The sequence below is a fragment of the Caloenas nicobarica genome, chromosome 9, assembly GCF_036013445.1.
Source record: "Caloenas nicobarica isolate bCalNic1 chromosome 9, bCalNic1.hap1, whole genome shotgun sequence".
In the NCBI taxonomy this organism is placed as follows: domain Eukaryota; kingdom Metazoa; phylum Chordata; class Aves; order Columbiformes; family Columbidae; genus Caloenas; species Caloenas nicobarica.
This window is the reverse complement of record NC_088253.1, coordinates 22,136,000-22,161,724: the sequence shown is the minus strand read 5'-3', so window position 1 is coordinate 22,161,724 and position 25,725 is coordinate 22,136,000. Positions and strand designations below refer to the sequence as shown.

Below are 25,725 nucleotides of genomic sequence, written 5' to 3'. Positions count from 1 at the left end.
CGTGGCGAGGCCGCGGAGGCGGCGCTGATTGGCCTCGCCGCGCGGTGGGCGGGCCCGGCGGCGCGGCACGGCGCCGCGCAGCGGCCCGTGGGGCAGAGCGGCCGCGGCCATGGCGGTGTGTGCCCGGCTGTGCGGAGTGGGCCCGGCCCGCGGCTGCCGCCGGCGGGGGGCGGCGAGGGAGCAGCGGCGCGGTGCTGCCGGCGACAGCGAGCCCGACACCGACACTGACCCCGAGGAGGCGGGCGGCGGCGGCGGCGCCGGGGAGGATGAGGAGGCGGCGGAGCGCATCGAGGGCGGGCGGCCCGTGCCGCACCCCGCCGAGGCCGGCCCGGCCGGGCGGGCCCCGCTGTCCCTCCTGGAGCTGCCCCCCGAGCTACTGGTGCAGATCTTCGGCTCTCTGCCCGGTACCGAGCTGCCCAGCCTGGCCCGCGTCTGTACCACCTTCCGCCGCATCCTTCGCACCGACACGATTTGGCGGCGGCGCTGCCGCGAAGGTACCGCCCGCCCTGGGGTGGGGGAGCCGGGGACACCCTGGGCAGGTGGCCCCGAGCGGTACCAGGCGGGAGTCCTGCAGGATGCAGGGAGGAGATGGGGCTGCGGGTGCAAGGTCAGGGGGCTGGAGGGTGCAGGAGGACCCGGAGGGGGTGGGGCGGTGATGGAGTGTGGGTCCTGAAGGGGATGGTGTGTGGGGTCTGGGGGTGCGGGTCGTGGGGCTGTGGGGGGTCCATGCAGGGCTCCATGTGCGGTGGGTGAAGAAGAGGGCAGACCTCGGACCCCCAGGGGCACGGCCCCTTCTTGGTGGCACTTGCTGCAAAAGGGGTGACGTGTGAGCGGCTCCAGCGAAGGGCATCACCTGGGGTTGTTCCCCGGGGTGACAGCTGGAGGGGAGGAATGGGGATGGGATGGGACCAGGCCCTGGGAGATGGTGCCTCTGTGTGGGGTGTCCTTGGGTGAATCCTGAGGATGGGCTGTTCCGGGCAGCGGGGACAGGGAATGATCAGTCCCTGCAAAACAGGGCTGCACTGGGGAAGAAAAAGGGTCTGGGAGGTTGGAGGCACAGCAGGTAAAGCAGGAGCTTGCTGGGCTCTGGTGAGCAGGTGGAGGAGGACAGGCCTGGGTAAGGTCATCCGTTCCTGTCCTATCGCAGAAAGTAGAGGGACAGGTTCAGAGGGGTCCCCAATTTGCACGTATGTTACTTGGGGAGCGTCTGCTTCAAGGATGCTGTGCTGCAGTAATTCAGAGGCTCGGGGACGTTTGTTTTCAGCAGTGCCTTGGTCCTGCGTTGCTGTGGCCCTGTTCTATCAGGCTGCAGTTTTTACTCTCTGCTACTCGTCCTTTTCCTCCTATCAGTGGGGCTCTCTGTCCCCTGCTTGTTAATCCAGTGGCTGTCTTGCTGCTTCATCGTCTCTCTTCATAGCGTGATCCTGCCAGGTGCATCTGCTGCCAGCGCATGAAGTCATGTATATTTTGTTCCTGTTGTTTGTCTTCTGTTTTTAATACCAGCGAGGGCATTGGGATGAAGGATTTAGGTATGTCGGAGTGGCTGCCGGCCAGAGGCAGCGGGACCTGTTCACATGCGTTAAACCGTGCAGGAATGAATTCATGCCTTATCAGCACGATCCAAGAACCCTTGGACAATACAAAGACTGCACATAGAAAATATACAGCAAAGCATTCTTATTTCTTAGTTCAGCGTGGAATGATCCCGTTGTCCCAATGTTATTTTTTTGGAGGCAGGCAAATAAAATGGTGTTTGTTCTTTCCTTATACTCCTCTACTGACATAGAGTCCTTACGCAGGTTTGTGTATTTCATGAATGGTTTGTAAAACTTCACCGGTTAATTATTTTGATAGGTTATGATCCTGGCAAAATGTTCACAGAGAAATGTATATAATTTTTAAATATGGGCTAGATTGTCTTGTAAAGGAACCGCTAAATTAGGCCTGATGGGAAAATGAATTTATTTTTCAAATTCTTGACTGTTCCTTGGATTTTCTTGCCAGTTGATAAAGCAGCGTTCAAAAGCTTAGCTGAAGTTTAAAGAAACCGTGGATTTTGTGTGGCTAAAACTCAACCAGACGGGAAGGGCAAGTGTTAAGTCCTGTCTTAGGGCCCTTAGCTAGCTACAAGGTGAGAGGTGCATAAACCCAACTTTTCTCTTCTTGCACACTGTTTCTTACGTTTTCCTGATGTATCTGTTCCAACCACTGCCGGAGAACCGGTGTGATTGGGGTGGATCTTATACCAAAGGCATGGGCTGTGCTGAACAGGGAAGGGTCAGGTTCCCGCCAGAAAAACTTCGTCTCTGAAGCTGTTCCTGCATCTTTGAACCCGTCGTGGTTCTCCAAGCGATTCCTGATCTGGACTCGTGTGGTTCATAGCGCTTTGCGTTGCTCTGCACAGCAGTGTAAGCAATTCCTGTTGTGGTAGTACCGTAACTTTACGTATTTGTGCACACACCATTTTATGGAATGACTTTGCAGTTAATTTCTCTACAGACATTTCGGTGATGTGTTGCACGTGCTCAGCTGCTGAGTGTGTTCAAATGTGAGCGCGTAACTGTGCCATGAGTGAAACTACTTGAGCACATATATGGACATCAGGTAGATAAATACACATATAAAATTTAGAATATCCAGTGCTGTATTTCTGTATAGTCATACATTGGTCACTTATGATAGTCAAACATAAAATGTAATTATTTTTTGTTATCAAAAACAAGCCACTTCCCAACTGAGGACAGTCCTTAAGTGTGCATTTGTGCCTACCTGAGTTTAAGCATGACATAGTAATGTGTCTTGTTGTGACGCTGTGTGTCCTAAAAAACAGAGGGAGAATGTGTGTGCCTTTCCTAGCATACTCCTTGTGTTGGTGGCTTGTTCACTCTGAAGCCTACTGATGACATTCCAGAGCTGAGCTCTTTGAGGAAGTAACTGGTTGACTTGAAGTTTGTGTCGGGTGCATATGCGGAACTATTTGTCTTCTCAGAAATGCACAACCATAATGTGACAAAAACAATCCTGAAATTAAACAGAGCAGCTCTTCTCTGAGAGTAGCTGATTGTTGCAGTGCTTTGTTTCTGCCATTTTCTACTTTGGTCTTGGAGCAGCGCTGGATGTCAGGAAAAGCCCGGACATTGCCCATGTCAGATGAACGCTGAGGACTAAATTTTAGAATAGTCTTGAGAACATGTTGTGTTCAGCACAACCATCCAGAGGGCTCGTTTACCTGAAAGTGAAGCGGCTTTTACTGGTGGCCGTGAACTGGGAGGGCGCTGGGATGAACCAGCAGCAGTTGTGTAACTGCCACAGCATTAGGGCCGTTGTGCTTTTATCATTGCAACTGTTTGGGGTAAACAATGTCTCTGAATTGCTTCTTTGGCAAGAACAGGATTGCAGTTACTTTCATGTTTTCTATAAATAGGAGGTTGCTGATCTCTGCGGTGGGAGCGGAATTAAAGCCTGTTTCACCCTGGTTGGTGATCTGACCTACCTTGATAAACACCTGATAGTCCATTTTAAATCGCAGCCACTTCCATTGTAAAATAAAACACCTGGAAACAGACCAGTAATTCAGAATAACCAGGTCTAGAATGTGGATAAAAAGGCTTTTGGTTTTGAAAACAACCTCCAACAGCTTTTGGACCTGCTGAAAAATGTCAGCCAAGGTGTTAAAGAAGCTAAATCTTCAGCAAGTTTCATAGAAAGAGGTGGAGGAGAGTGGGAAATTTGCTTTGTACGCTCAGTGGGACTTGCGTGGAGTTCAGATCTTACAGGACTCCAGAGAATCCACGTGGAAGTTTGATGTACAAACCGCTCCCACCACAGGAACAATTCCCTGTAGTGCTGCACCTTGGTAAATGAGAAAGTGGTTTTAATAAGTCGCAAGGCTCTAATATCCCTTTATGCGAGATTAAACCATTATAGAATGTGTTCCTTTGGTGAAGCACAGAAGGCTTTTCTTCACCTCTGACCACGTTCTTCATCAAGATGCCGTCTAAAAGCCACTGGCTGTTTTTTCGCTGCTAATGACAGGTGCTCAGTAGCACAATCATCCTTCAGAGCATCTTCTGTACATTTATTTGGAAGCTGCAGATCTGAAGCTGCCCATCTTTTGCTTTAGGGTTTCCGCAGCTGCTTTTGTTTGTTGCAGCTCAAATCTCCTTTTGCTCAGCTCCTTATTTGTGGCTGCAAAATATCTCAGTGGTAACAACAAAGCCTCCCCCTGGGAGAAATGTTTGGGAAAGTATTTGGCGTATTTTAATCTGGTAGTTCAGCCGTTGGAAACAAGAAGCCAGTTCCAAACTTGTCCACCTGGTATTTCAGAGATGCTAACCTGTGAATCTCCCATTTTTTAGTGTCTGAAATGATCCAGGAAGTTTCTCTGTTTCTGTTTTGTGTACAGCCTTGGAAACACGCATTTATCCGGGAATAATTGGAGGACTTGATGGAAACTTAGCAATGGTAATGGTGTCAAGCTCGACCAGACATCCTAATTTCCTCTGAATTGCGGATGCTTCCAGCTGCTCGCTGGCATTGCTGTGCTGGGAACGAAAAAGCAGTAATTTGGTTTTTGATATGGGTACAAAGGCTCTTCTCTACCTGAGTTTAAAGAGCCTTTTTTGTTTTATTTATTTTTATATATATATTTTTTTAAACTTGTGTAGGCTGCAAAGAGGGAGATGTGCGGGATGGCTCCTTGTAGAAAGGAGAAGGGAATGTGGGGCTTAGAAAAGCACATGGTGAGAGTACTTGCAAAGTATTTGTGCAGTTGATAATAAATGGAAATTGCCTTTCCAAGTCCTTTAAAGTCCAGTGCATGTGACCATGGAAACAGCACCATGTCGCTGTGTGTTTGGTAAATCTTTTCAAGCACTCCTTACAAACCTAATAAAACAGGCTTTCCAGCTGGTCAAGTAAGGACTTTAAACCCAATTTCCATCCTTGCTTTTGAAGCAGGATTAAGTAGCCATTTTCTAACGGTGTAGATTTCATGTGTGGATTTCTGTGACTATTAACTCCTTAAAATACTTAACTCGGTGAGCTGTTGTGCTGAGATATGTTTCCTTAAAATAGACTTAATTGCACTGAGGTGGAATTCCCCAGGAAGCTTGAGTCCTTCAAAGCTTTCCTGGAAAAAGCCTTCTATTCTGTGTAAAGAAAACCTTGTCAGCTTTGTTCTTCTGTAACTGTCTTGAAGCTCTACTTACTGTTAATTTTTTATCCCTCTTGTCTTCTGGATTAAGAAGAGATGGCCAGCTCTCTTGCTTATGATATTTGGAGGTTTTGTGGGCACTATGAGACAAGAGACTGTGTTTTTTGGGTTTTTTTTCCCATCAAGTGCCATTGTGGTGCCAGCTCAGGAGTCAAAAGAGCTTTTAAGTGATTCACTTACCCAGAGTTAAGCCATCGCACCGGGATTTTGACTCTTTGTAGTTGTTTGCTGAACAAAACAGGTAAGGACTAGCTATAAAATGAGTGTCAGAGCACACTAAAATGAGATTATTTTCTTGCTTGATAATACTTTCTTAAAAGCCTTGGCTATCTAATGTCAAATAGTATGTAGCAATTATCAAAATTCTAAAATTTTGCCTTTTTTTTCTTTCTTTTTTTTTTTTTTTTAAAGGAGATTGCTATTACTTGGGAGAATTTTTCCCCAGAAAGATTTGAACTACCCAACTTAGGAAATGCACCTTTAGTAGTGGTTTGGCTTTCAAAAAATGTCACCGCAGGTTATCAAGGGCAATTGCATGAATCTGGGGTGGAGCTTTAACATCCAATCGCTTCCCACCCCGCCCTCTTGTTTTGAGATATTATTCAAGATAACACCTGCTGGTGTTGGCTCTGTTGTGGGACTGCGCTTGAAATGATTTACAGATCTAGCAGGGATAATGCTTGGTGAAAAATTGGCACCTTCTGGAGGAAAAAAAGAATGTTGCTGTGCTAGAGAGCCACCTGGAGAAATGCCGTCTGGGCAGGATCCTCTGCGTGTCTCCTCCCTTTCTGATGCGGGATAAATATTTTCACCGACACCAAATTTAATCTGGCTGCAACGCCTGCTGCGCCTCTTACTGATCCCGTGGCCAGGTGAGGGTTTATTTACACGGAAAGATTTGGCTGTTTCCTTACAGCAGGCTGTGACCACGCTGCTTCTGTCATCTTACAAAGGTCCCCAACTTTCCAAGGAAACGTACAGTTCCCTCCGTCCCTTTGGAATTACCGAGCGCACACTCACCGCTTGACACACGCCGACGGTTCAATGAGCCCTTGGCAGGAGAGACGGACACGGGGTGACATGGGGGGTGGCTCTGAACGTCCAGCCCCCGGCAGAGCTCCGGTTTCACTAATCCCCAGCCCAGTGCTGAATGTTTTGTTGATGCTGGATGTGCTTTCCTGCAAGCTCGTCTGTCTGCTGGGCTAATTGTGCTTCCTCAGCCCAGCTCGTGTTTGCTAACGCTTGGAGCTTCCTCTGCCAGCAGGGACATGGACACCAACGTCTGCATCTTTTAATGAAGGGCGATGTGTTTGTTGTACCTTCTGCCCACTCTCACCCTTCCTGAACCTGCTGTTTACCCCAAGCGATGTTCTGCAGAACATGTTTTCCCCATGGACGGCTGACATTAAACTTTGTTTGTGCTTTATCTTCATGTTTGTGTACCACAAGTGTATTTATAGACAGGAGGAGGTCAAATTCATTCAGGGAAACTCCTGCTTTTCTCATATATGAAAAATGAATTCAGGGTTTGCAGCAGGTTACCAGTATTAGGTAGTGATATTAATATTTGGCAGCCACGGTAGATTGTTAATTCAAGGAAGCTCGACTGAGGAGAAGTTTCCTATTAATGATTTGGTGAGGGTCTTCACAGACACACTTTCGCGGCAAATATCTGGCAGGTCTTTGGTGTTGCTAAGGAAAGCTGGTGTTTGATCTGTGATGTAGACGTCTCTGATGTCAAGGAGGGCAGTTTTCCATGCTGAGATCTAATGGGGTCACTGCAGCAGGGTGGTTTTGGTTGCTGGTGATCTTTTGGGAGGATCTCCCTCCTCCCATTTCCTCCCTCTGGTCTTCTAAGGATTTCTTGCGCTGATATGTTAGGACTTGCTTTTCTTTTTCTTAGAAGTTTGGCATTGACTTCCTGGAAATGAAATGAGAGAATCTCATTTTCTGCTTCAAAGCTGCCTTGAAGATCTCCGGATTGCTTTGTTTTCAGAGTGTTCTGTAAGCAATCAAAGGCGTCTGAGCGTACAACAGACCCATCTCAATCTGATCTGCTTTCAAGTGTAACCATATTTGTACGTGCTGATGCCTGTTTTATGTCTCCATTTCATTCTTTTTAAAGTCTGTGACCTTTCCTTTAGGATCCTAATAAGCAGTTTTCCCTGCTGGATACCTCAGTGGGAGTAGATAATTACTACACAGAGTCATGATTTGATCTAAATGGGCGTACGGTCCCAGCTGGAATGAGTGCGTCTTCCACGTTTCACACTCTTTCTGGTCTAGATGCAAGCAGCTGTAACTTTGCTGTGTTTGCGTGTTCCTTATGGTGTGTTTGTTGCTTGTAAAATATGTTCGATTCCCAAGCTGCAGTGAAATACATCTAGTTTTTTGTTTTCAAAGCAGTAATAAGATTCTTGGACTAATGTGGCAGCTTACAAGAATGCACCTAATGAGATCTCATTTTTACTCAGACAGTAGATATCAAGATCATGGGCAGCAAACACATTTGTGCCAGATTTGACATTATTGTCTCTGTCATTGCAGAATATGGACTCTGTGAAAACTTGCGGAAGTTGGAGATCACAGGAGTGTCCTGTCGAGATGTTTATGCCAAACGTAAGTGCTAAAGCTGATACAGATCTGTATATCCTTGCTTAGTACCAATTTTGAAAGCATATACACATTGAATATTTATTAAACTCTGGCAGTTTAAGTTACTCAGACTTCCATTCTGATGGCAGGGGTTTCATCTGTGAAGTTGACATGTTAGGGGTTTTATTTAATACTAAGCAGATGCCAAGATTTGGGATGTCTCTGTCCCCAAATCCTTTGGTGGCAAAAGACCACGTAGTCTAAGTTTATAAAAGGTGTACTGAGGGTTTTTCATCCTTTCCTGTTTTGCCATTTTTACATCTTGCTAAGGAATTAACTGAAGCAGAAGCTGAGCTGGTCGCTCGAGAGCCTCGCGAAGCCCCCAGGACCTCTCGTACCAGCACTGCCAGGCTGTGTTGTCTCAGTTCCCAAATTTTGTAAGGGAGTTTCTCATGGTCCTTAGGATAAAAAATAAGATTTAATGTGCAGCGCTTGAGGCCTCTGTAGGTTTTGCAGACCCCAAATCTGACTCAGCTTCTAAATGTACTGTATTTGCTGAACCCTGAAGCAGTGATGATCTCAAGCATTGGTCATAATGCTGGAAAGAAGAACAGGTAGAAGGGTTTTAATCCCGTCTTGCTGAGCATCCACAGGAAAATCATTTCATCACCTAGTGTCCCTCTTTACCGATTTGTGCACTAGGACTGGAACTGCCTGGCTTTCCCGGGTGGGAAGGCCGAGTGATGCTGAGCCAGCACTTCGATGTCCCCAGAGAAGTCTCGTTAGCACTTGGGGACTCCCTGATCTCCCATTCAGTCCAGTATCCATGTGACACTGGTGTGGTAACAGCAATCCTGTACATACTGTATTGGATTTTAATTCTGCATTGCCGGTCTCAAGTGGCAAAACATCTCTTCATGACCTGTAGTCTTTGTCACTACAGTAGTTCTGTGGTTCAGATGTATTAAAGTGATATTTGGTTCTTTTTTAATACACGTTATACATAGAAATGGCTTTACTGGCTCAGAACAGTGGTCTCTCTCTAGCCCAGGACTGTATCTCCCAGCTGTGGCTGTGAACAGGGAAGACTGAGAAAAACATAAGCCTACGTGATACTTCACTAAATACTCTCCCAGCTCCTGCCTGTTTTCAGGTTGGGGGATTTCCAGACTCTAATGCAGTTTGTTTGATTTAATACTCTTCAATAGATCTGTCTTACATGTACGTTTCCAGTTTCCCTCTGCACCAAAGTAGCTTCTGAAGCCACAGCACCCATTGGCAGTGAGTCACACTTCTCATGTGAGAACCACCTCTACGGTAGACTTTACTGTACTTCTGAATAAGGACTGTGTGTGCACCCATTCAGCAATCCCAACTAGCAACCGTTTCCCTAAAGCCAAAATACTTGGCAGCTGTTTCTGGCTTTCAGGGCTCCACCATCTCAGCTCTCCTGCCCAGATTCAGCAGTTTGCCCTGTGCAAACACACAGTGGAACAGTTTCCTGCAGGTGTAACCCCATTGTCTTTACTGTCCCATAAACCTCTCTAATTGCAGAAGAGTTAATTTGGGGCCATGGGCAGGACACACATGCACTTTCTTGTCTGTTGAATGTGCTTCTCTAAGAAGTAGTGTGGGAGACAGGGAACCAAGCTTAAGTGCAAGAACGCGTAACTAATCTGTTAGAGAATAGGCTGCCTTAGCTTAGTGAATTATTTTGTATACTACTTTTTGTAGAACTTTGTTTAGAAACTGCTAATATAGAATTTGTCTAGTATAAGTAAGCTTGCTTAGCTGAACTTCTGCAAGCTGTGAACCTGTGAAACTTTCTGCTTCATAAAGTGAAAAAAAGACTTGGGCTACTGTCCAGGTAGTTCCTTGGCCTAAGTGGCCTTCTTGGGACAGCAGTACTCATTACAGTCACGGTGTGGAGTTTTGAGGGGGGACCCTAATTACGCTTTGAATTCACTATGAAATATGTAAATATTGTTTGTGGGAATCTTGAACATGCCAAGTTCTGTGTGAGTAATCCTGCTAACCTGAGACTGGGGCTGGTGGAAACCAACGGTGCAGCACAACTGCGAGTCAAGTCAAAAGAATTTGACTTTCCTGCGTGGTTGGTCCAGATTCATCATTCTGTTACGTGCTGGAGCAGAGTTTGCTGGTACTTACCCTGCTGTGTCTGTTCAGGTATAAACCCACGAGTGAAGTCGGGACGTTTTATGAAAATCCTTCCCGACTACGAGCACATGGAGTACAGAGATGTTTACACCTGCCGTACGTACCTCCTGCTGGTTGATGCTTCCCGCACTGAGCACACACGAGATGCTGCATGGAGTGTGACGTGGCTTGAAGCAAATCATTTTGGGGTGGACCTTAGGACAGTGCTGAGGGTGCTGGTTAGTCCTTTCTGTTGAGCAGTAGTGGAGTGTTCTGACCCTCTTTAGTGACAGTGTGAGTAGGGCAGGCAGGGAGGTATGTTGGTCTCCTTTTGAAGTGCTTTGAGTTAGAAAACTGTCCTGATCGGGTTCAAAAAGGAGGGTTTCTGTTCACGATAGTGGAGCACTTGCTCTGCTCTTCATGGATTGCTCCTCTCTTAGAATGAAGTATTCAGATATGCTGGTGAGGGCTCCCAAAAGCAAGTTTAAATACACCCTGGACTAGCAAAAAGCTTTGTCTTGATCCAGATGAGCTGCATTTAGAAATACTGAGGGTTCCCATACTAATTCCCTCCATGGACAGTGAATCCTTTTCACCACCGCCTCCCTCTCTAGGAAACATTCTGCTGGAGTTTCAGAGATCGTAATTTCCCTTCCTCAATCAAGAAGCTGCTCTGGATAAACTGTTCTTTCCCTCCCGATGTTGTGTTGAGGGAAGAATCATAAAATGTTGGAGTCTAATGCTTACTGTTCTGCAGGAGCTGGGGGAAGTACTGCTTAGTTTACGTCAATTAAGGCAGCTGGTACTGCTTGGTATTTGGAGGGAGTGTTGAGCTGTCTCTAACACTCCTTTGGGTCTGCAGAGTTTTGCAGACTCGAGTTGCTAACTCACTGGTGCTTGGGAATGTAGTTTTTCCACATACGCTAATGGGTGGAGTGGATACTGCAGACTTACCTGTGCTAAAGAAAGCAATTGAGCATGGGCTGCGCAGAGGTGATGTATTTAATGGGAGTCGTGCCAGACAAGCAGCAGCAATGCTCAACGGGAATCAGTAGAAAGTTTTAGTCCTGCCTGTCAACACCAGCCTTGTTCTGGAGCTGAGTGGGAAGGAGAGACACCTCCAAGCTGCCCCGCAGGGCGAGGGGTTCATTTACAGCTTGCTACCTATGTGTTTGCTCCAAATGTGCTGTTTGTGGTGCCTCTGAAATGGCATTTTGTGCTGTTCCCTCGGTTACTAATTCTTTAGCTGCAGCCCCGAACCTCTGATGTCTCACGCCTCTTTTCTCTAGGGACGTGTCGCATTAAACCAATGTGACTTAAGACGCGATTGCCCATTTCCTCCTTTTCCCTTCCTGTGTATTAAGACCGTGCAGCCAGGATTTACCATGTGAGCGCTCCCTAATTCACATTCGTGCAGCGTCAGCCAGGTCAGCTCGGATCACTTTCCCGGGGGTTTTAATTCCCACTCGCAGATCAGTTATCACCAGCTGGAGGGCAGTAACTGCTTATGTTGTTCCAGCTCATTTTTCCTTATAAATACCTTGCTGCATCCTGACGGTCTGAGAGATTTGCAGTGGTTCAGGTCTTTTCCACTCAAAGCGAGCTACCTCTAATTTGAAGGATGCAGATTTCACTGAAAGCTCCCATGTTATGTTTTTGCATTTCTCTGGATGCAGGTAACGAAATAAGATTTAGTTAAAACAGCAACATCCAAAGGCATCTGCTCTCCTCCTGTTTTAATATCCCATTCTGGGGTTGTAACTTGTCCCTACGGTGTCTGTGGGTGCCAGCGCTGTGATGTTGCTTGAACCGCTGTACATTTGCTCAGTGTCACTTCTTTATCCTGTGTCCGGCTCTGACAAAGAGTGCAGGTGTTAAACCTTTCCCAGGCAGCTTTCTGTTGGTGGGAACATGGGCATTCACTGCTTTTCCTAACCCATCCCCAGCTGGATTCGAGCCGCCTTTCCATCTTTGGGGCGATGTGGGGAGCACTCAGGCTGGGTGGGGGTTGTGAGGCGTCCACTGGATGTATTTTTGCTCCATTTGGCCGGACGTGGGCTCACAAATTCAGATAGGCTTCTGCAGGACTGAGAAAAACAGGCAGTGTGCCTGGCAAAGGCAAGCCTCAAGAAAGACCTAAGTGCTGTTTTCTTTCAAGGAGCAGCGAGGGAAACAAGTTGGATCCATCCAGTCTCCTGCCAGGGACAGCCAGAGCTGGAATTCATCACATTTTCCCTGCAATGAACAGTGCTGCTCACTGGAGCCCAGAGACACGCCAGGCCTGAAAAAGGAGCTGTGCTTTTGCTTTCATACTCTTTTGGGCCTTTGGCCAAGTACCAGCGTATTCCCCAGTAACTTCTTTAGGAAAAGCACAGGAGGAGATGGAGTCCACAGCACCCCAAGCAAGCGAGGGAGATGATGTGTCCATTAAGGGCTGGATGTGCTGCTGGATCAGCTCATCTGGAGCCTTCTGTGGTGCCAAACAGCTGGGGTTTTATAAAATTAAACAAGAAGAGCTGCCTGCAGTAGTGGTGCAGGCCCAGCACGGAAGCTTCTATCCAGTAGGTAGGACTCATCTGGAGTTAAATGGAATTTTTTTTTGGCCTCCTCCCTCCTTTGCAGCCCCAGGTTTCTGGGTGGTGAAGCAGGTTGTGTGTGTGACTCAGCCATGGCTCCTGGTGAGCTGAGCTCCAAGTGAGCACAGAACCTGCCCTCAATCAGCTGCTTGGAGAGGAAGGGCTCGCCTTGTCCAGCAGACACTTTCCCCGCTGTTGAAAAGTCCGTCGATCGTAGCTACAGCTCTCCGAGTGCTTCAAACAGGAGCTCTTGGATAGCTTAGGATCAAGTTTTCTGTCCTAAAAATAAAAAAAAAGCTCGTTTTTTATCAGCTCCACGCCAGACAGGGTGGAAGGCAGATTGTGGCGGGTGGAGCGGCTTATGCACATACCATTTATTAATATGTAATTACCGCGCTGAGACGAGAAGACTGGGAATGTGATTTGCTTCCTTGCCTTAGTGCTGTTTGTGCTGCACTTGGTTCGCTGGGTGAAACCAGCCCATCAATCTGAAATTGTTTATTGCACAGGGAAAAGGCTCCTCCAGGCCAGTTGGCAGCAGCTCCAGACAACCCTCCCCGCTCTGCTAAACCTCTGTGGAAGTTCTTTGCTTGGGCGTAATAAAACCACTCCTATGGTTCTTGCTATCTTAGTAGTTAATGAAAAAAAGATGTTGTAACAGCTGCACTGAAACACAATTCTTCCTAGAAATTAATGCAAAGCAAAAAACATTATTCAAGCCAGTTCTGTGGCCTTCTGAGTTGGCCCTGAACATCGTCGTAGGGCAAGTGTAGTGTCTTTTGCTATCGTAGAAATAATCTGCATCCCATTCTTCCCACCCAAAATGCCACATTGTGTATAACATTGTCATGTTAAGAAACTGTATGGACAGAATTCATGGCTGAATGTGTACGGGCAGGAGGCAAGAGAGGAGGTTTGTTAAGATCATTCTGTAACAGGCATTTTCTCCTGCTTGCCGGAAATGTTCCTACTTGCCCTTCAGTTTTGATGAGGTTGACAGTGCACTCAGCTCTGTGATGAGAAGCGGGGAAGCCTCACCTGCTGCAATAGGCTCGGAGAGGGAATTGGAAGCAGCTTTTGAGGCACTGCTGAAATGTAGCTGCTTACTTGGAATTTTTAAGGCTGTTACTGAGCTGGTAACATCACCAGATCTGAGCTGGCGTGGTCTGTGTGCTTTGCCCTTGCTCTCTCGGTGGCTGTTTTTAAGGACGCTTAACTCTAGAGACACTTATCTACACAAGGTGGGGAAATTCTTACAAAGTAGCCAAATTTCCCTGTTCCTTACTGCTTTTGTGCCCATCCTTATTTTCTGTTGCGTTGCAGCCTGAGGCATAAGTAAATTTTTTTGGTAACTGAAGATGGCAAATACTTCATTTGTTTTTAGCTCTATGTATATATCATGTGATTTGCATTAACAGGACCATGTTACAAAAGTTTTCTGAGAATTCCCGGTGTGGTGTGTGATTCTGTAAAGCCCTGAAAAGTAACTCCTGCATTGGAGAACAACATAAATGTGTGTGGGGTGGTTGGAGGCTTCAGCTCAGCCTGGCTGCCGTTGGGTGTAACCAGTTTTCCTTAATAAAAGCAGTTGTGGGTGGTATTGTTCAGCGTTGTGTGCAGTCTGGTAGAGTCTTCCTTTTTGATTTCTTTTCCCCAAACCCCCGTTCCTTGGTTCGATGCGCTCACTTCGGTGTCTCGCTGTTCTCTAGTGCTGCACCGATACCGACACATCCTGGGGCTGTGGCAGCCGGACATCGGGCCCTACGGGGGACTGCTGAACGTGGTGGTGAGTGAGTACCTCATTCTGCGGGCTTTTGAATATTTCTAGACCTGGTCGTCACCTCCGTGTGATGGAGAAGCCTGAACAGTCAACCCTCAAGCAATTGGGACCCAGAGGTTGCTCCTTGAGCCTTTTCATCATCACCACCTTTCTCCAGACAGTCCTTTTGTTTTTCAGCCCCAGGAGCACATGGAAAACATGAGCAATGTTTCAAGGAAAGGCTTGGTTTAGAATTTAGTGCTGATATTCCAGTGGCTGGCACAGGAGTCCATTCCTCGTGCATCGAATACAGCGCAGGTTTCAGCACCGGCCCATCTCTTTCTGCTTTATCTTGGCCTGCAGCTGAATGTTTTTCGAAGGGTTTTGCACTGGAGTTCACGCATCTCTCCTTCCCGTGGTCTGTGATACTTTTCACTAGCTGTTTCTAAGACTAATGCATCAGATGTGGGGCTACTGGTGCAAAAAATGTGGAATCTGGCGGCTCTTGTGCTTCTGGGGAGAGCAGTTAATGAACAACGCGTAACTCAGTGTTCCTGAGAGCTGGCCAGAAGTTTGCCTGAAGCTCTTGTTCTTTGCACCGAGGTTCAATAACTGACAGGTTGAAGCAGAACAAATCACGAGGCCTTTGGGTTTTGCAAGATTCTGTTCCATGAACTGGTACAGGAGTGCATCCAAGTGTGCCAATACTTATGTGATATTGTGACCTTATAAAGACAAGTGTGCCTCTGGCGCTGCTCTGCTTTTGTCTCGGATCTCTCTGTTTAGAAAATATCCTTTTTCTGGAATTGCAGAGCTTGAGGGGGAAGGATTGTGTTAGGCATGCAGGAAGAGGGCTGGCACTTGGACCTCTCGGCAGAGGAGATTGTTGCTTCCTGTGCTGTCTGTGAGTAATACAGCCAAATAATTCCTTGTGCAAAAGGCACGGATAATCATGAGAAGCGGAATTGGTCTATTGGAGTATCTGCCAGCATGAGCTCTCAAAGCAATTAGAGTTTGACTGGCTGTGCGGTCTCTTCGGCGCGGTCTCTCCCTCTGGATCCTGCACACCAAGCATCCGTCACAAAGTCATTTGCGGTAATAAAGGCCTGATCATTTTCCAGTGGTGCAGAAAGCCTCGTAAAGAAACCATCTCCCTCTTCACCAGGGGTGTGCTGTGAGTGCATATGGTCTGGTTTAATTGCTGGAAAGCAGTTTGGAAATGCAGCAAGCTGTTCCACAGCTCCTGCCCTTTTGCAGAATAGTCCCGGGAGCTGTTCGCTGCAAACCCAACAAAGTGCGAAGACTGATCTCCTGCGCTTTATCTCCCATCCCGCTGCAGGTAGACGGTTTGTTCATCATCGGCTGGATGTACCTGCCACCGCATGACCCTCACGTTGACGATCCCATGAGATTCAAACCTCTCTTCAGGATTCACCTCATGGAGAGGAAATGTGCAACGGTCGAGTGTATGTACGGTCACAAGGGCCCTCACAACGGCCATATCCAGGTGAGCTCCTTTCAACACCTGCCCTGGGTGTGATGTGTGTGCACGCTGGCTCTGGAAATGCATTTATCAAAAAGCTGCATGAGAATTTTATTTAAAGGATGTGGCTTTCACCACCTTGTTGTATGTGTGGACGCCAGCGTTACTCTCATTATGTGTCTGACGAGTTGTGTGGGCTGTTCCGCGCTCCAGATTTATTCACTGGCAGTAGTACAGCAAGGCTGTTATACTGTCTTCTCTTGGACTGGAACAGGGTGGGAGCACCAGTATGTGTTCAGGCTGGAGGAAATGGTACACAAAATGGCCTTGTGCAGCTGGTGAATGTCCAGACACACAGGCTTGTTCTGTTTGCAGCTCTCTCAGATGAGACCTTGAGAAGATGATGTGGCATCCATTCAGTACATTGGATGCTTTGAAAGGCTTCCCGAGAGGTTGTTTCCTTTTCTCTGTAAAAGGAAGCACAAACAGAGAAACAACTTAAAATGAGTATCTTTCATTAGAATGCAGTGCAGTTTGATTGCTTTTATTTCTCTGTTCTGTAGCTGATGCGCTCAGTGTCACTTAAAGATTTCTCTGTTGCAGCAGATTCAGTAACACTTGTTGTATTAAGCATTTAAGCAGTCGTAGTTACATCATCCTAGGCGTCTCTAATCAGGTCTGTAACCTGTTAAATTCTCCTCCATGGTAACTACAGATCGTGAAGAAGGATGAGTTCTCCACGAAATGCAACCAGACAGATCACCATCGGATGTCAGGGGGACGGCAGGAGGTAAGAGCGCTTTGCCAGGAGTCTGCATTAAGGCTGCTTGGACGTCCCCTTTCAGAAGGTAAAGCGTTGCTGTCTTACCTAAGCTTTTAGCTAATGTTGGGTCTGAGAAGTGCTGTTCTGCCTTCTAATTTCTGTATATCTGTGATACCGTTCGTGTTTGGTAGCAGGCCTGTCCAAGGAAAAACAGCAACATGCATTGTGCTCCATGCAGCACTCGCCACGCACTGATCTCTGCTGTCTGTATCATTTAGATCTTTCAGCCACAGGCCTAAAAATTGAGTACCAGCTGCATTTGAATACCTGCTTGTCAGTGGGGCACCTTTCTTCTGCTTGTCATCTTGGTCGAGGGATTAAAAGCTTCATTTGGTTGTTTATTCTGTGTCAGCTATACCCAGCAAGGCAGATTCCTGACTCAAACTACATTTTTTTAAGGTGCAGGTATAAATGTCAGGATGAAAACCTTCAGCTAATACCTGCTCCAGGTAGTGGTGTTTGCTACCAGCTGGTTAAATGTGACAAATCTGATACCTCAGCCACTTCTAACAAATGCTTTAAAATGTCTGTCTACTAATGGGAAACAGCTGGGTGAAAGGTTTAGTTAAGTGTTTTCTGGTTCTGTAGCAGATGAGAAATGCTTGAATACTTCCAAAGCACTGCGTTAAGTGCACGTGGTGTTATGGTAATTGGAGGATCTGGCTTTAGAAGATAAAGAAAGCAGGTTTGGAATATCACTTGGTAGGCTGCTATGTTAGTGTAAGCTGTTATCATGCTAACTCGTGGTAGGGAATTAACTTGTCAGGGCTGGTGTAGGGGAACTTCAGGAAATGTTTTCAAAGCACCCTATGGATTTAGATGCATCAGGATTAAATCAGCAGGATTTAACCTCCTGAATCTTGAGCACCTTTCAAAAGCTTCCCCTTTTACATTTAACGTGCCAGGACAGGGCACACGACTCAGCTTGTGGGCACACAAATGAGGTACTGCAAAGTAAAGAAGTAGATTTGCTACTTTGCACTAACAGGCAATGCTTGTGCTTTTATTCTGAGGTGGGATATTGATTCTACCTGTGATTTATTTGAAGGGAAGCACGTTTATTGTGTGGAGTCTGGCCAGTGTAGGGCAGTTACCACTATCATTACTTGTTAAACGTATTTCCAAGCCAGCTCTGTAGCAGCATGTGCTTGTTCTTCTGTTTCTGGTGGAGCATTTGCCCTCTCGGTGGCTCCGCCAGTGAATCGTGCTGACAAAGCAAAGTCATGTTGGGATATGTCGCTGTTGCAAATGAAATGTTTTCATTTTCCCTGTTTTCTCTTCTCCTGCAGGAATTCCGGACGTGGCTAAGGGAAGAATGGGGTCGGACCCTGGAAGACATCTTCCATGAGCACATGCAGGAGCTCATCTTGATGAAGTTCATCTACACCAGCCAATATGAGTAAGGGCACCAGCTCTTTCTGGTTATTGAGCTTGCTGCAACTTCAGGAGCACAATGGATCACTTGTTCTGGAGATGGGATGTTTGCAATGGGCTTCAGCAGCCAGAGGAATGTTCTGTCTCCACAGGCTCTGTGCAAAGATACAGTGGAGCACAGTGCTTTCAGTTGAGCAGAGAGATGTAATGACAACAGTAATAATAAGGTTCCAAGTTCTTTATGATAACTATGCACAGTAAGATGGTTTTGAGTCATTTAACTGTGTTTAATTTGGAGACAGAGCTAATAACCGTGATCCCAAGGAGCTATCTGCTTATATTCCATATTAGTAAGCAATATGCTTTGTAATGTAGTTCACAGTCCCTGAGAACTTGGGATTTTTTTAACCATCACTCCAAACATCAAGTAACAGCCACCTCGCTGTAGCAGATGTTTAGATGTGCTTCACTCTTAGGTTCTCTGGAAGTCCCAAGGAATGAGAAGGTTTATTGTGGCCTTGCTGCAGGAGCTTCCCGGGGTGCTGACACGGATTGGTAGAGGGAGGTGAAAGGAGGGAGTGTTTGCATAGGTCTAAAAATCAGTTAAGCTTGATGACAGCCCAGAGCTGCCCGGGGAGCAGACTTGCAAACATGTTCCTCATGTTGAGGGATTCTCTTAACCTCTCTAACTTTTTTTTTTTTAAATGTTTTTGCACAGCAACTGCTTGACATACCGACGCATCTACCTCCCTCCCAGCAGCCCCGACGACCTTATAAAGCCAGGTCTCTTCAAGGGAACGTACGGGAGCCACGGGCTGGAGATTGTCATGTTGAGCTTTCATGGAAAGAAAGCAAAGGGAACTAAAATCACCGTGAGTGTGTTTTCATTTCTCTCAGGTGCTTGTTAGAGTATTCTCAATGCCTTGGATTCATAGGAGAGACCTCTGTCTGGGAGGCAGTCAGTTGTTGCTGTTCCAAACCCTGTTCGTTGTGGGGATTAGTGGCATCAAGTGAATCTTAACACATGCGGAGTAGCTAGAAGCTGCTCTGCAAAGTTTCTCATGATGCCACCTGGCTCCCCTTCCTTTTTTTTTTTTTTTTTTTTTCTCCCCTTCCAGCCGCTTTCTGTGAGCAGCTGGTAGCAGGTCACTGGAGATCACTCGCCTGTATCTGAGGAGCGGGTACCAAATGTTGGCAGCTCTTCACTGGTGCCAGGCTAGCGAGTTCCTCCCTCTGCAGGCAGGGATTCCGAGAAAACGCAGTTGCACCTTTGACTTTTGCACTTGCAAGTACATCCCGGCTCGTAGCCTTTGATTTAAAATTCTGTTTCTGAGAGCGGGGAAGCAGAGGTGACATAGACAGCTCAGGGAACAAAGGATAAGATCCAAAGGGGTTTTTTTTGGTGATGCTGTCTGTTGCTTCCTATCTCTAGGGAGATCCCAACATCCCAGCTGGGCAGCAGACCGTGGAGATCGACCTGGCACATCCTCTGCAGCTTCCTGACATCGAGAACCTTCACGATTTCAGTGAGCTCTCTCGCATCGTCCTGGAGGTCCAGGAGCAGGTGCGTCGGGAGGAGCAGGAGGAGGAACAGCGGCAGGACGACGGGGACCGCTCCCCCCACGCTGCCTCTCAGTCTGCTGCCAAATCCCCGGGAGGAGAAGGTGCCGACGGGGAAGAGACTGCAGCTGGGGCAGAGGGGATGCCCCAGGACAAGGCACCAGCTTCCCAGCCCTTCGTGCTGCCCATGGGAGTCATATCGAGGAATAAGGACTATCCCCGGACCTGCCGAATTTGGTAATGAAGACTAATGGTTTTATAGCCTGGTCGTGCCAGCTGCTTTTTGAAACAGAAGGGGGGACTTTGGGGCGTGTTCTGGATTTCTTAACTCTTTTCCTGCATGTGGATCTCCCAGCGTCTTGTGCTCGGAATTTCTGTTGTTGTCTCCCATGTTTTTGTTTGTTTCCTCTCTTTCTTACTGTACTGTCATCTGCCATCCCGCTTCCTTGCTAGATTTTATCCTGTTACTCCTGAAGCTAGCACCTCTCCTGTATCCACTCCCTCCTTTTCTCGTGTGTTTTGTTTCCCAGCTCGTACATTTGAAGATCTGTTTAAGCCATTTCTGTGTGTGTCATTTGTGTTCCCTGGCTGTGGGAACACTCTGTTCTGTCCCACCCCTCCCTGGCCCTGGAACCAGCTCTGGAAGGTGCTGAGCACCCTGAGCAGTAGGTGCAAGAACGCAGAAAGCCGTGTTGAGTGGGACCAGGAGCCAGTGAAGCAGCGTAATAGACAAAGTGTGGAAAAAGAGCCCAAAAGCTGAGGCTCAGGCAGGTGACCTTCAGCCAAACATCTGTGCTTCAGAAAAAACCTTCAATAGCTGGTTAATCCCACAAGGTTCCCACCGTTGCAGCCAAGTTATGTTTGAATAAAACCCTGCTCCACCTGCTGCTTGCTTGGAGGTTAGGCTGACCTTTACTCCTCCCCACCTCTGGTTGGATTTTTCCTTTTTTTTTTTTTTTTTTTTTTTTAAGATTTTTTTTTTTTTTCTTTCCCTTCCCCATGGTTTTGTCACAAGCTTTGCCCCTCTGGTCACCCTCTCAATGTACCTTTCCTTTTCTGTGAGGATTGGTTGATCCTTGAGTTGCAGAAGTAAATCTCAGAGGGATTACTGGGTTGAACTACAGAAAAAAAAATCAGCCTTGGTGTGCAGGTGCTAATTAGAACAGCCAAAATAACTCCAAATGGCAACAGAGAGTTTATTTTCTTAAGATGGTATCAACAGTGTTTTGCGCTGTGTGATAAGAAGTGACTGAATGTAAAACTCCCCATTCTGTAGCACCTGGCACTGTTTGACGATGTCTTGATCACAGTTTTGTGTTTGTTTTTATTTATTTAATTGAATATGGGGTACTTATGGCTGTTCTCACATCTTTTTTTTCCTCGCTATTCTTCTGTCCTTGCAGTTTTTATGGGACGGGGCTTATTGCTGGCCACGGCTTCACCAGCCCGGAGCGAACACCTGGCGTTTTCGTTCTCTTCGATGACGATCGCTTTGGATTCATCTGGCTGGAGCTGAAATCCTTCAGCCTCTACAGCCGGATCAAGGTCTCCTTCCAGAACGCCGAAGCGCCTTCCCGTGAGGCTTTTGACGAAATGCTGAAGAACATTCAGTCGCTGTTTTCTTGACGGGTGGTTGGGGATGGACAGGGCTAGGGGTTGCAAAGGCTGCTGCACTCCCCAGCCAGGGCTGGGCTGGGGATTCCTTGCTCTCAGTACCTCTGAATAAAAGCATGCACTTTTAATAAAGCCTTTTTACCCCCAAATGTACACATCCTGGTTAAAATACCCATGACCGCCCTTCCCTCCCTGCCACCCCACACTGCTCCCTAGCAGTCCTTGTTACTTGGTCTGTAACATCGCTTTGTGTAGCTGAAGGGATCCTGCAGAGGAGGAAATAAACCTTTATATTGCAAAAAGAAATGGATTGGAAAAAAAAATAATTCAAGGTCAGAGCTGGATAGGAAGAACGTCTAATTGACTGGAAGGAGCTCTTCTTCATGGAAGGGACTCGTGCTCTAGACTGATCTAGACTTGCTTTATCCTCCTGAAACCCTTTGCGGTCTCCCCGCTGCAGATTTGTCTGCTTAATGCTGAATTGCGTCAGCAGTGACAAGGCACATCCTCCTCTCCAGAAACCTTTCTCTGGTTTGGCAGCAAGGGGAGGATTCCCCACTGGAAGGGGCGGTGTGTGTCGTGTTGTCCCAGCTTCTGGAGCTTGTTGGATGTGTTGTCCCCAGGGCTCCAGGTCTGGGTGTTTCCCTGAGCACAGGGGAGATGATTATTTATTATAGGAGCTGAGTACTGTGAGTTGTGCCATAAACCATCAGCATTTGCATCTGTGCCTGTTATTAATCCTATGTAGGAAGAGATGATGGGGATCCTTGTGTGGAGAGAAAAGAGGCGTTCGAAGGAAGCTCTTGGTTACAAATAAAAAATGTCCTTTTGTTTCAGTTGCTCTCTGGCTGTGATGATAAACTCCAGGTTTCTTTTCCTGCTACCAGCTGGATCAGTGTCTATCAAAACTCTTCCTTTATATCTTCTGCAGGTTTTGCTTTATAAATGTGTCTGTACGTGTGTTGTGCTGGGAGGATTCGGGCCCCTTCTATGGAGAAGTTTGTCCCCGCCTCGTTTCACTGACTGTGAACAGCTTTTCTTCTCACTCTCACAAGGGCTTTTTGCCATTTCTGGCTCTCGAGTTGTTCTCTCAAGCTGTGTGAGAACCGAGTCTCCAGCAGAGACTTTGAGCAGAAGGTCATGTCACTCACAAGATTAATTCCTGTCTCTTTGCAGAGGGTTTTACAAACCTCTGGGAATTTGAAGGTGATTTGGGGCACTTCTTTCTTTGTTTCCTACCGCTTTGTCAGTAGTGGAAAACCTGTCTCAGTGTTAGAGGTGTGGATCTGAAGTGCTATTACCATTCTGGTGAAAAAGCTATAAAAAGCAGGTTGTTTCTGAGCAGCCTGTCAGAGCTGTTCCTGGTGGCATCAGCAGAGGGAAGAGTTGACCTGGGTCTCGCCCCATCGCTCAGGGTTGGCCCAGAGGAAGGGGGGCAGCTCTGAGCCCCGCTGTGCGCCCAGAGAGACGAGCCAGAGCTAAAATCAGGCTTTTTGGCCTTTTTCTGCAGCTGCCGAGCTGCGGACAGAAGGAAAACACGTGCTTAATCTTGCAGATGGCGGTTTCCAGCTTGATGCAGGTTTCTCGGGTACTTAAAGACATTCGGAGTCTGTTCAGCATCTGGATGGCCAGTTTGTCTTGGGTTTGCTGCCAGGCTGGTGCAGCCGGCGTGTTGGCCACTTTGTGTCCTCACTAACAAGCAGAAGGGATGCAGGAGGTCCCCTTGGGCAGCCGGTTCAGTCGCTTGTCCTTAAAACCAGCGTCACTTCAGCTGCAAATGGATCCATAGCTCTGATTGCAAATCCTTCCTTCCTTCCTTGTCCTTGCTCACCCCCAAAAAATACAAATCCTGACGTTTTACATAACTGAAAAGCACTTGGCCTGAGACCTGAGTCCCCGTTTCCCTGAAAATAAGACAGGATCATATATTAATTTTTGCTCCAAAACTTATTACTTTTTTACATGTATGGCTGCCTGGACACTATTTAAATTGACTCTTTTTATGAACTATAATTAGGGCTTATTTTTTGAGTAGGGCTTATATTTTGAGTATCCTGAAAAATCACCTTAGGGCTTATTTTGGGGGAAACAGCGTGCAGACACTGACTCTAACCTGCTGTGTTGGGCTGGCTGAGTGTGTAAAGGCGTCGTAGGTATGTTCCACTGCTATGTCATAAAATGCTTGTAGTGGTTGTGACCTGCGGCTTAAATTCAGGACCCGTTGGGTGGTGGTTGTCACAAGTTCAGGCTGAGACAGTTCTGCTTGTAGCTTGTCCCTTCTGAGCCTTCCCAAGGCAAGACCTGCTCAGCTGGCTGGAGAGAGGACTTTACAATGGCTTGATGCCCCGCGGGAACTTTTCACAGCTCAGCTTTGCCTCTCTAGAAGCATCTTTTTCCTTATAGTGTACCTGGTTGGCCTCAAAATGTCAGAATGTGCCAGTCCCGATTAAAGGCAAAACCGCTGCTACGCTGTGGCTTTATTCCGTCTACAGCAAAGGCGATGAAAATAGCAAACTTTGAATTAATACTCCTCCTCTGCCTTCTCACCTTCTGCTCCTCAAAGCCTGGCAGGCTTTTGTGGCATTTCAGGAGAAAATTCCCTGTGATTTAGCTTTTGGCTCTGTTGGTGCTTTCAGAGAAAAGCAGAATAACACGATGAGGAATTATCACTTGTGGCTCGGAAAGCTTGGGGAGAAGGGAAGGAATGGGAGATGCAACGGCTGAGAGTTTGGGTCTGAGCATCCCCTCGCGGTACCTGTGGAAGCAGAGCTGCCAATAGAATATTTTGCTGTATTTGTTCATTTTTGGTACAGACGGAACCACCTCCTGTGTGTATGTCTCAGTGCGTACCCTCCTTTGTTTCTGAACCCCCCTTCTCCGTTTGTCGGGATATTTCTGTGAGCTGTCGACAGGGATAACGTGCGGTGGTGCCCTTGCGGATGGTGATAAATTCCTGGTGCTGACGTGTCCTCATCCTAGTCACTCTGTAGAAAGTCTTGGGGACGATCGGCTTTATTTCTTGAGCCCAGATGGGTGAAAGATGGAAAACAACGTGTCAGGGGTATGATGCTGTTGGGGCAGAAGCCTTTTGGAATAAACAAAGCAATTTAGGTTGTAGAACGGCGTTGCCCCAGTAGCCACAGCAAGACCTGAGGCTTAATTCTAAGCTCAGGAGCAGTAAGTAAGTGACTCAGGCTGTGTTGTGCTCCTAAATCAGGCTTTCTGTGTTGTCAAAACACATGGGTTTGGCCAGCTGGCAAACAGAAGCATCAAAGATCCTCGTCCAGCCGGCTTGTTTGTTTGCGTTGGACTTGATTTCATCGCTCTGAATGTGCTGTGATGGGGTGTTGTGGCTGTAGGAGACTCACCGCAGTCCATGTGCGTTTGTTTGGCTTTTATTTTTTATTGAGGAGGAGGAAAAGGGACAGAATCACTTGTAACTGAGGTGAGCGGTGCAGTACGGCCGCGGCTGCTCTGGAATGGGACGGCAATTATTTAGGAAACTTGGACTGGGGAAAAAGCAAATTCACGTGCAAGCTTGCTTGGAGGTGTAAGCTGCCAGGAAAACCAAAACGCAGCTGGCTTGATGTTTACTTTTAAACGAGGATGACTTTTTATCGCTTTTTATTAATTTAAAACTAGTGGAACTTAATGGGAGTGTTGGGTGTTGTGTGGAAATGGGTTGTATAATCTCAATTTGCTAGTTTAGGAAATGATAATATATTAACTCTGTCTCGTAGCCGGTTGCTTGCGTGGCCGATAATCTTGTGTTGCATTCAGCTGCCAAAGGACTGTGTGCTGGCCCTGGTGCTGCCGGACAGACAGACACGGAACAGTTGGACGGTGAAATATTTGAGCTGTGTGACCAGGCAGTGGAGTGGAAGATAAGTTACCGAACTGTGAGTGCCACTGAGGGTTTTTTTGTGTGTGTGCTAAATTAAAATGTGTGATTCTGGGTTTTGTTTGGATCGCAGGCTTTAATTTTTGAGGAAAAGAGCACTCAGATCAACTGTGTGTGTTAGCTTAATTAAAGCAATCTGCACTTTTTTTTAATTGATTAATACTCCTGCTTCCCCTGAGCAGGTGTACCCTGTTTCTGTGTGTATTTTGCACTCACCACTTTAACATGACACCGATGGATTAGTCTGGGCATCTCCTGTGGGCTTTGAGTGTAAATAAGTCTCTGTAAAGAACTAAAAATGACAGTGAAACAGCAGATTCCCGCTTCATCCAGAGGGTACCACAGAGGGAAAAGGTGAGCTTTTCTTTCTAAAATGCCATTTGACATGAAACACCTCGGGTTTGTGCTGCAAAGATTCATGTGCAACATGCTAACTGTGGTTTAAACAGCTCATCTGCTCCTCTGTCTGAAGGTTGGGGTTTTGCTGTCCCCTTGTTGGGGGTTTGGGAGGATCGGGCTGTCTAAAAACTTTGCAACACTTGGCCTAGTTCATCCCAGGTGTCGAAAGGCTGAGCAAAATGTGTGTGTGTTCATTTTACACCTGATCATTGTTACCCAAGGAGCCTTTTCCAATTTCAAATAATAAAAAGGAAAGTTTTGTGAACTTA

General features: G+C 47.0%; 1 protein-coding gene across 2 annotated transcripts; it reads left to right on the top strand.

Moving 5' to 3' along the window:
* Window positions 1-82: 82 nt before the first annotated feature.
* Window positions 83-25,725, top strand: FBXO31 (F-box protein 31). Of its 2 annotated transcripts, XM_065640587.1 has the most exons (10): window positions 83-494; window positions 7,763-7,834; window positions 9,998-10,084; window positions 14,253-14,329; window positions 15,642-15,809; window positions 16,501-16,575; window positions 17,898-18,007; window positions 18,701-18,854; window positions 19,415-19,779; window positions 20,946-25,725. In XM_065640587.1, exons 1-10 carry the CDS (start codon window positions 110-112, stop codon window positions 21,166-21,168), a joined length of 1,716 nt encoding a protein of 571 aa, XP_065496659.1. In that variant the 5' UTR covers window positions 83-109; the 3' UTR covers window positions 21,169-25,725. The 2 variants fall into 2 exon arrangements, with proteins under 2 accessions (XP_065496659.1, XP_065496661.1); XM_065640589.1 differs by lacking the exon at window positions 9,998-10,084.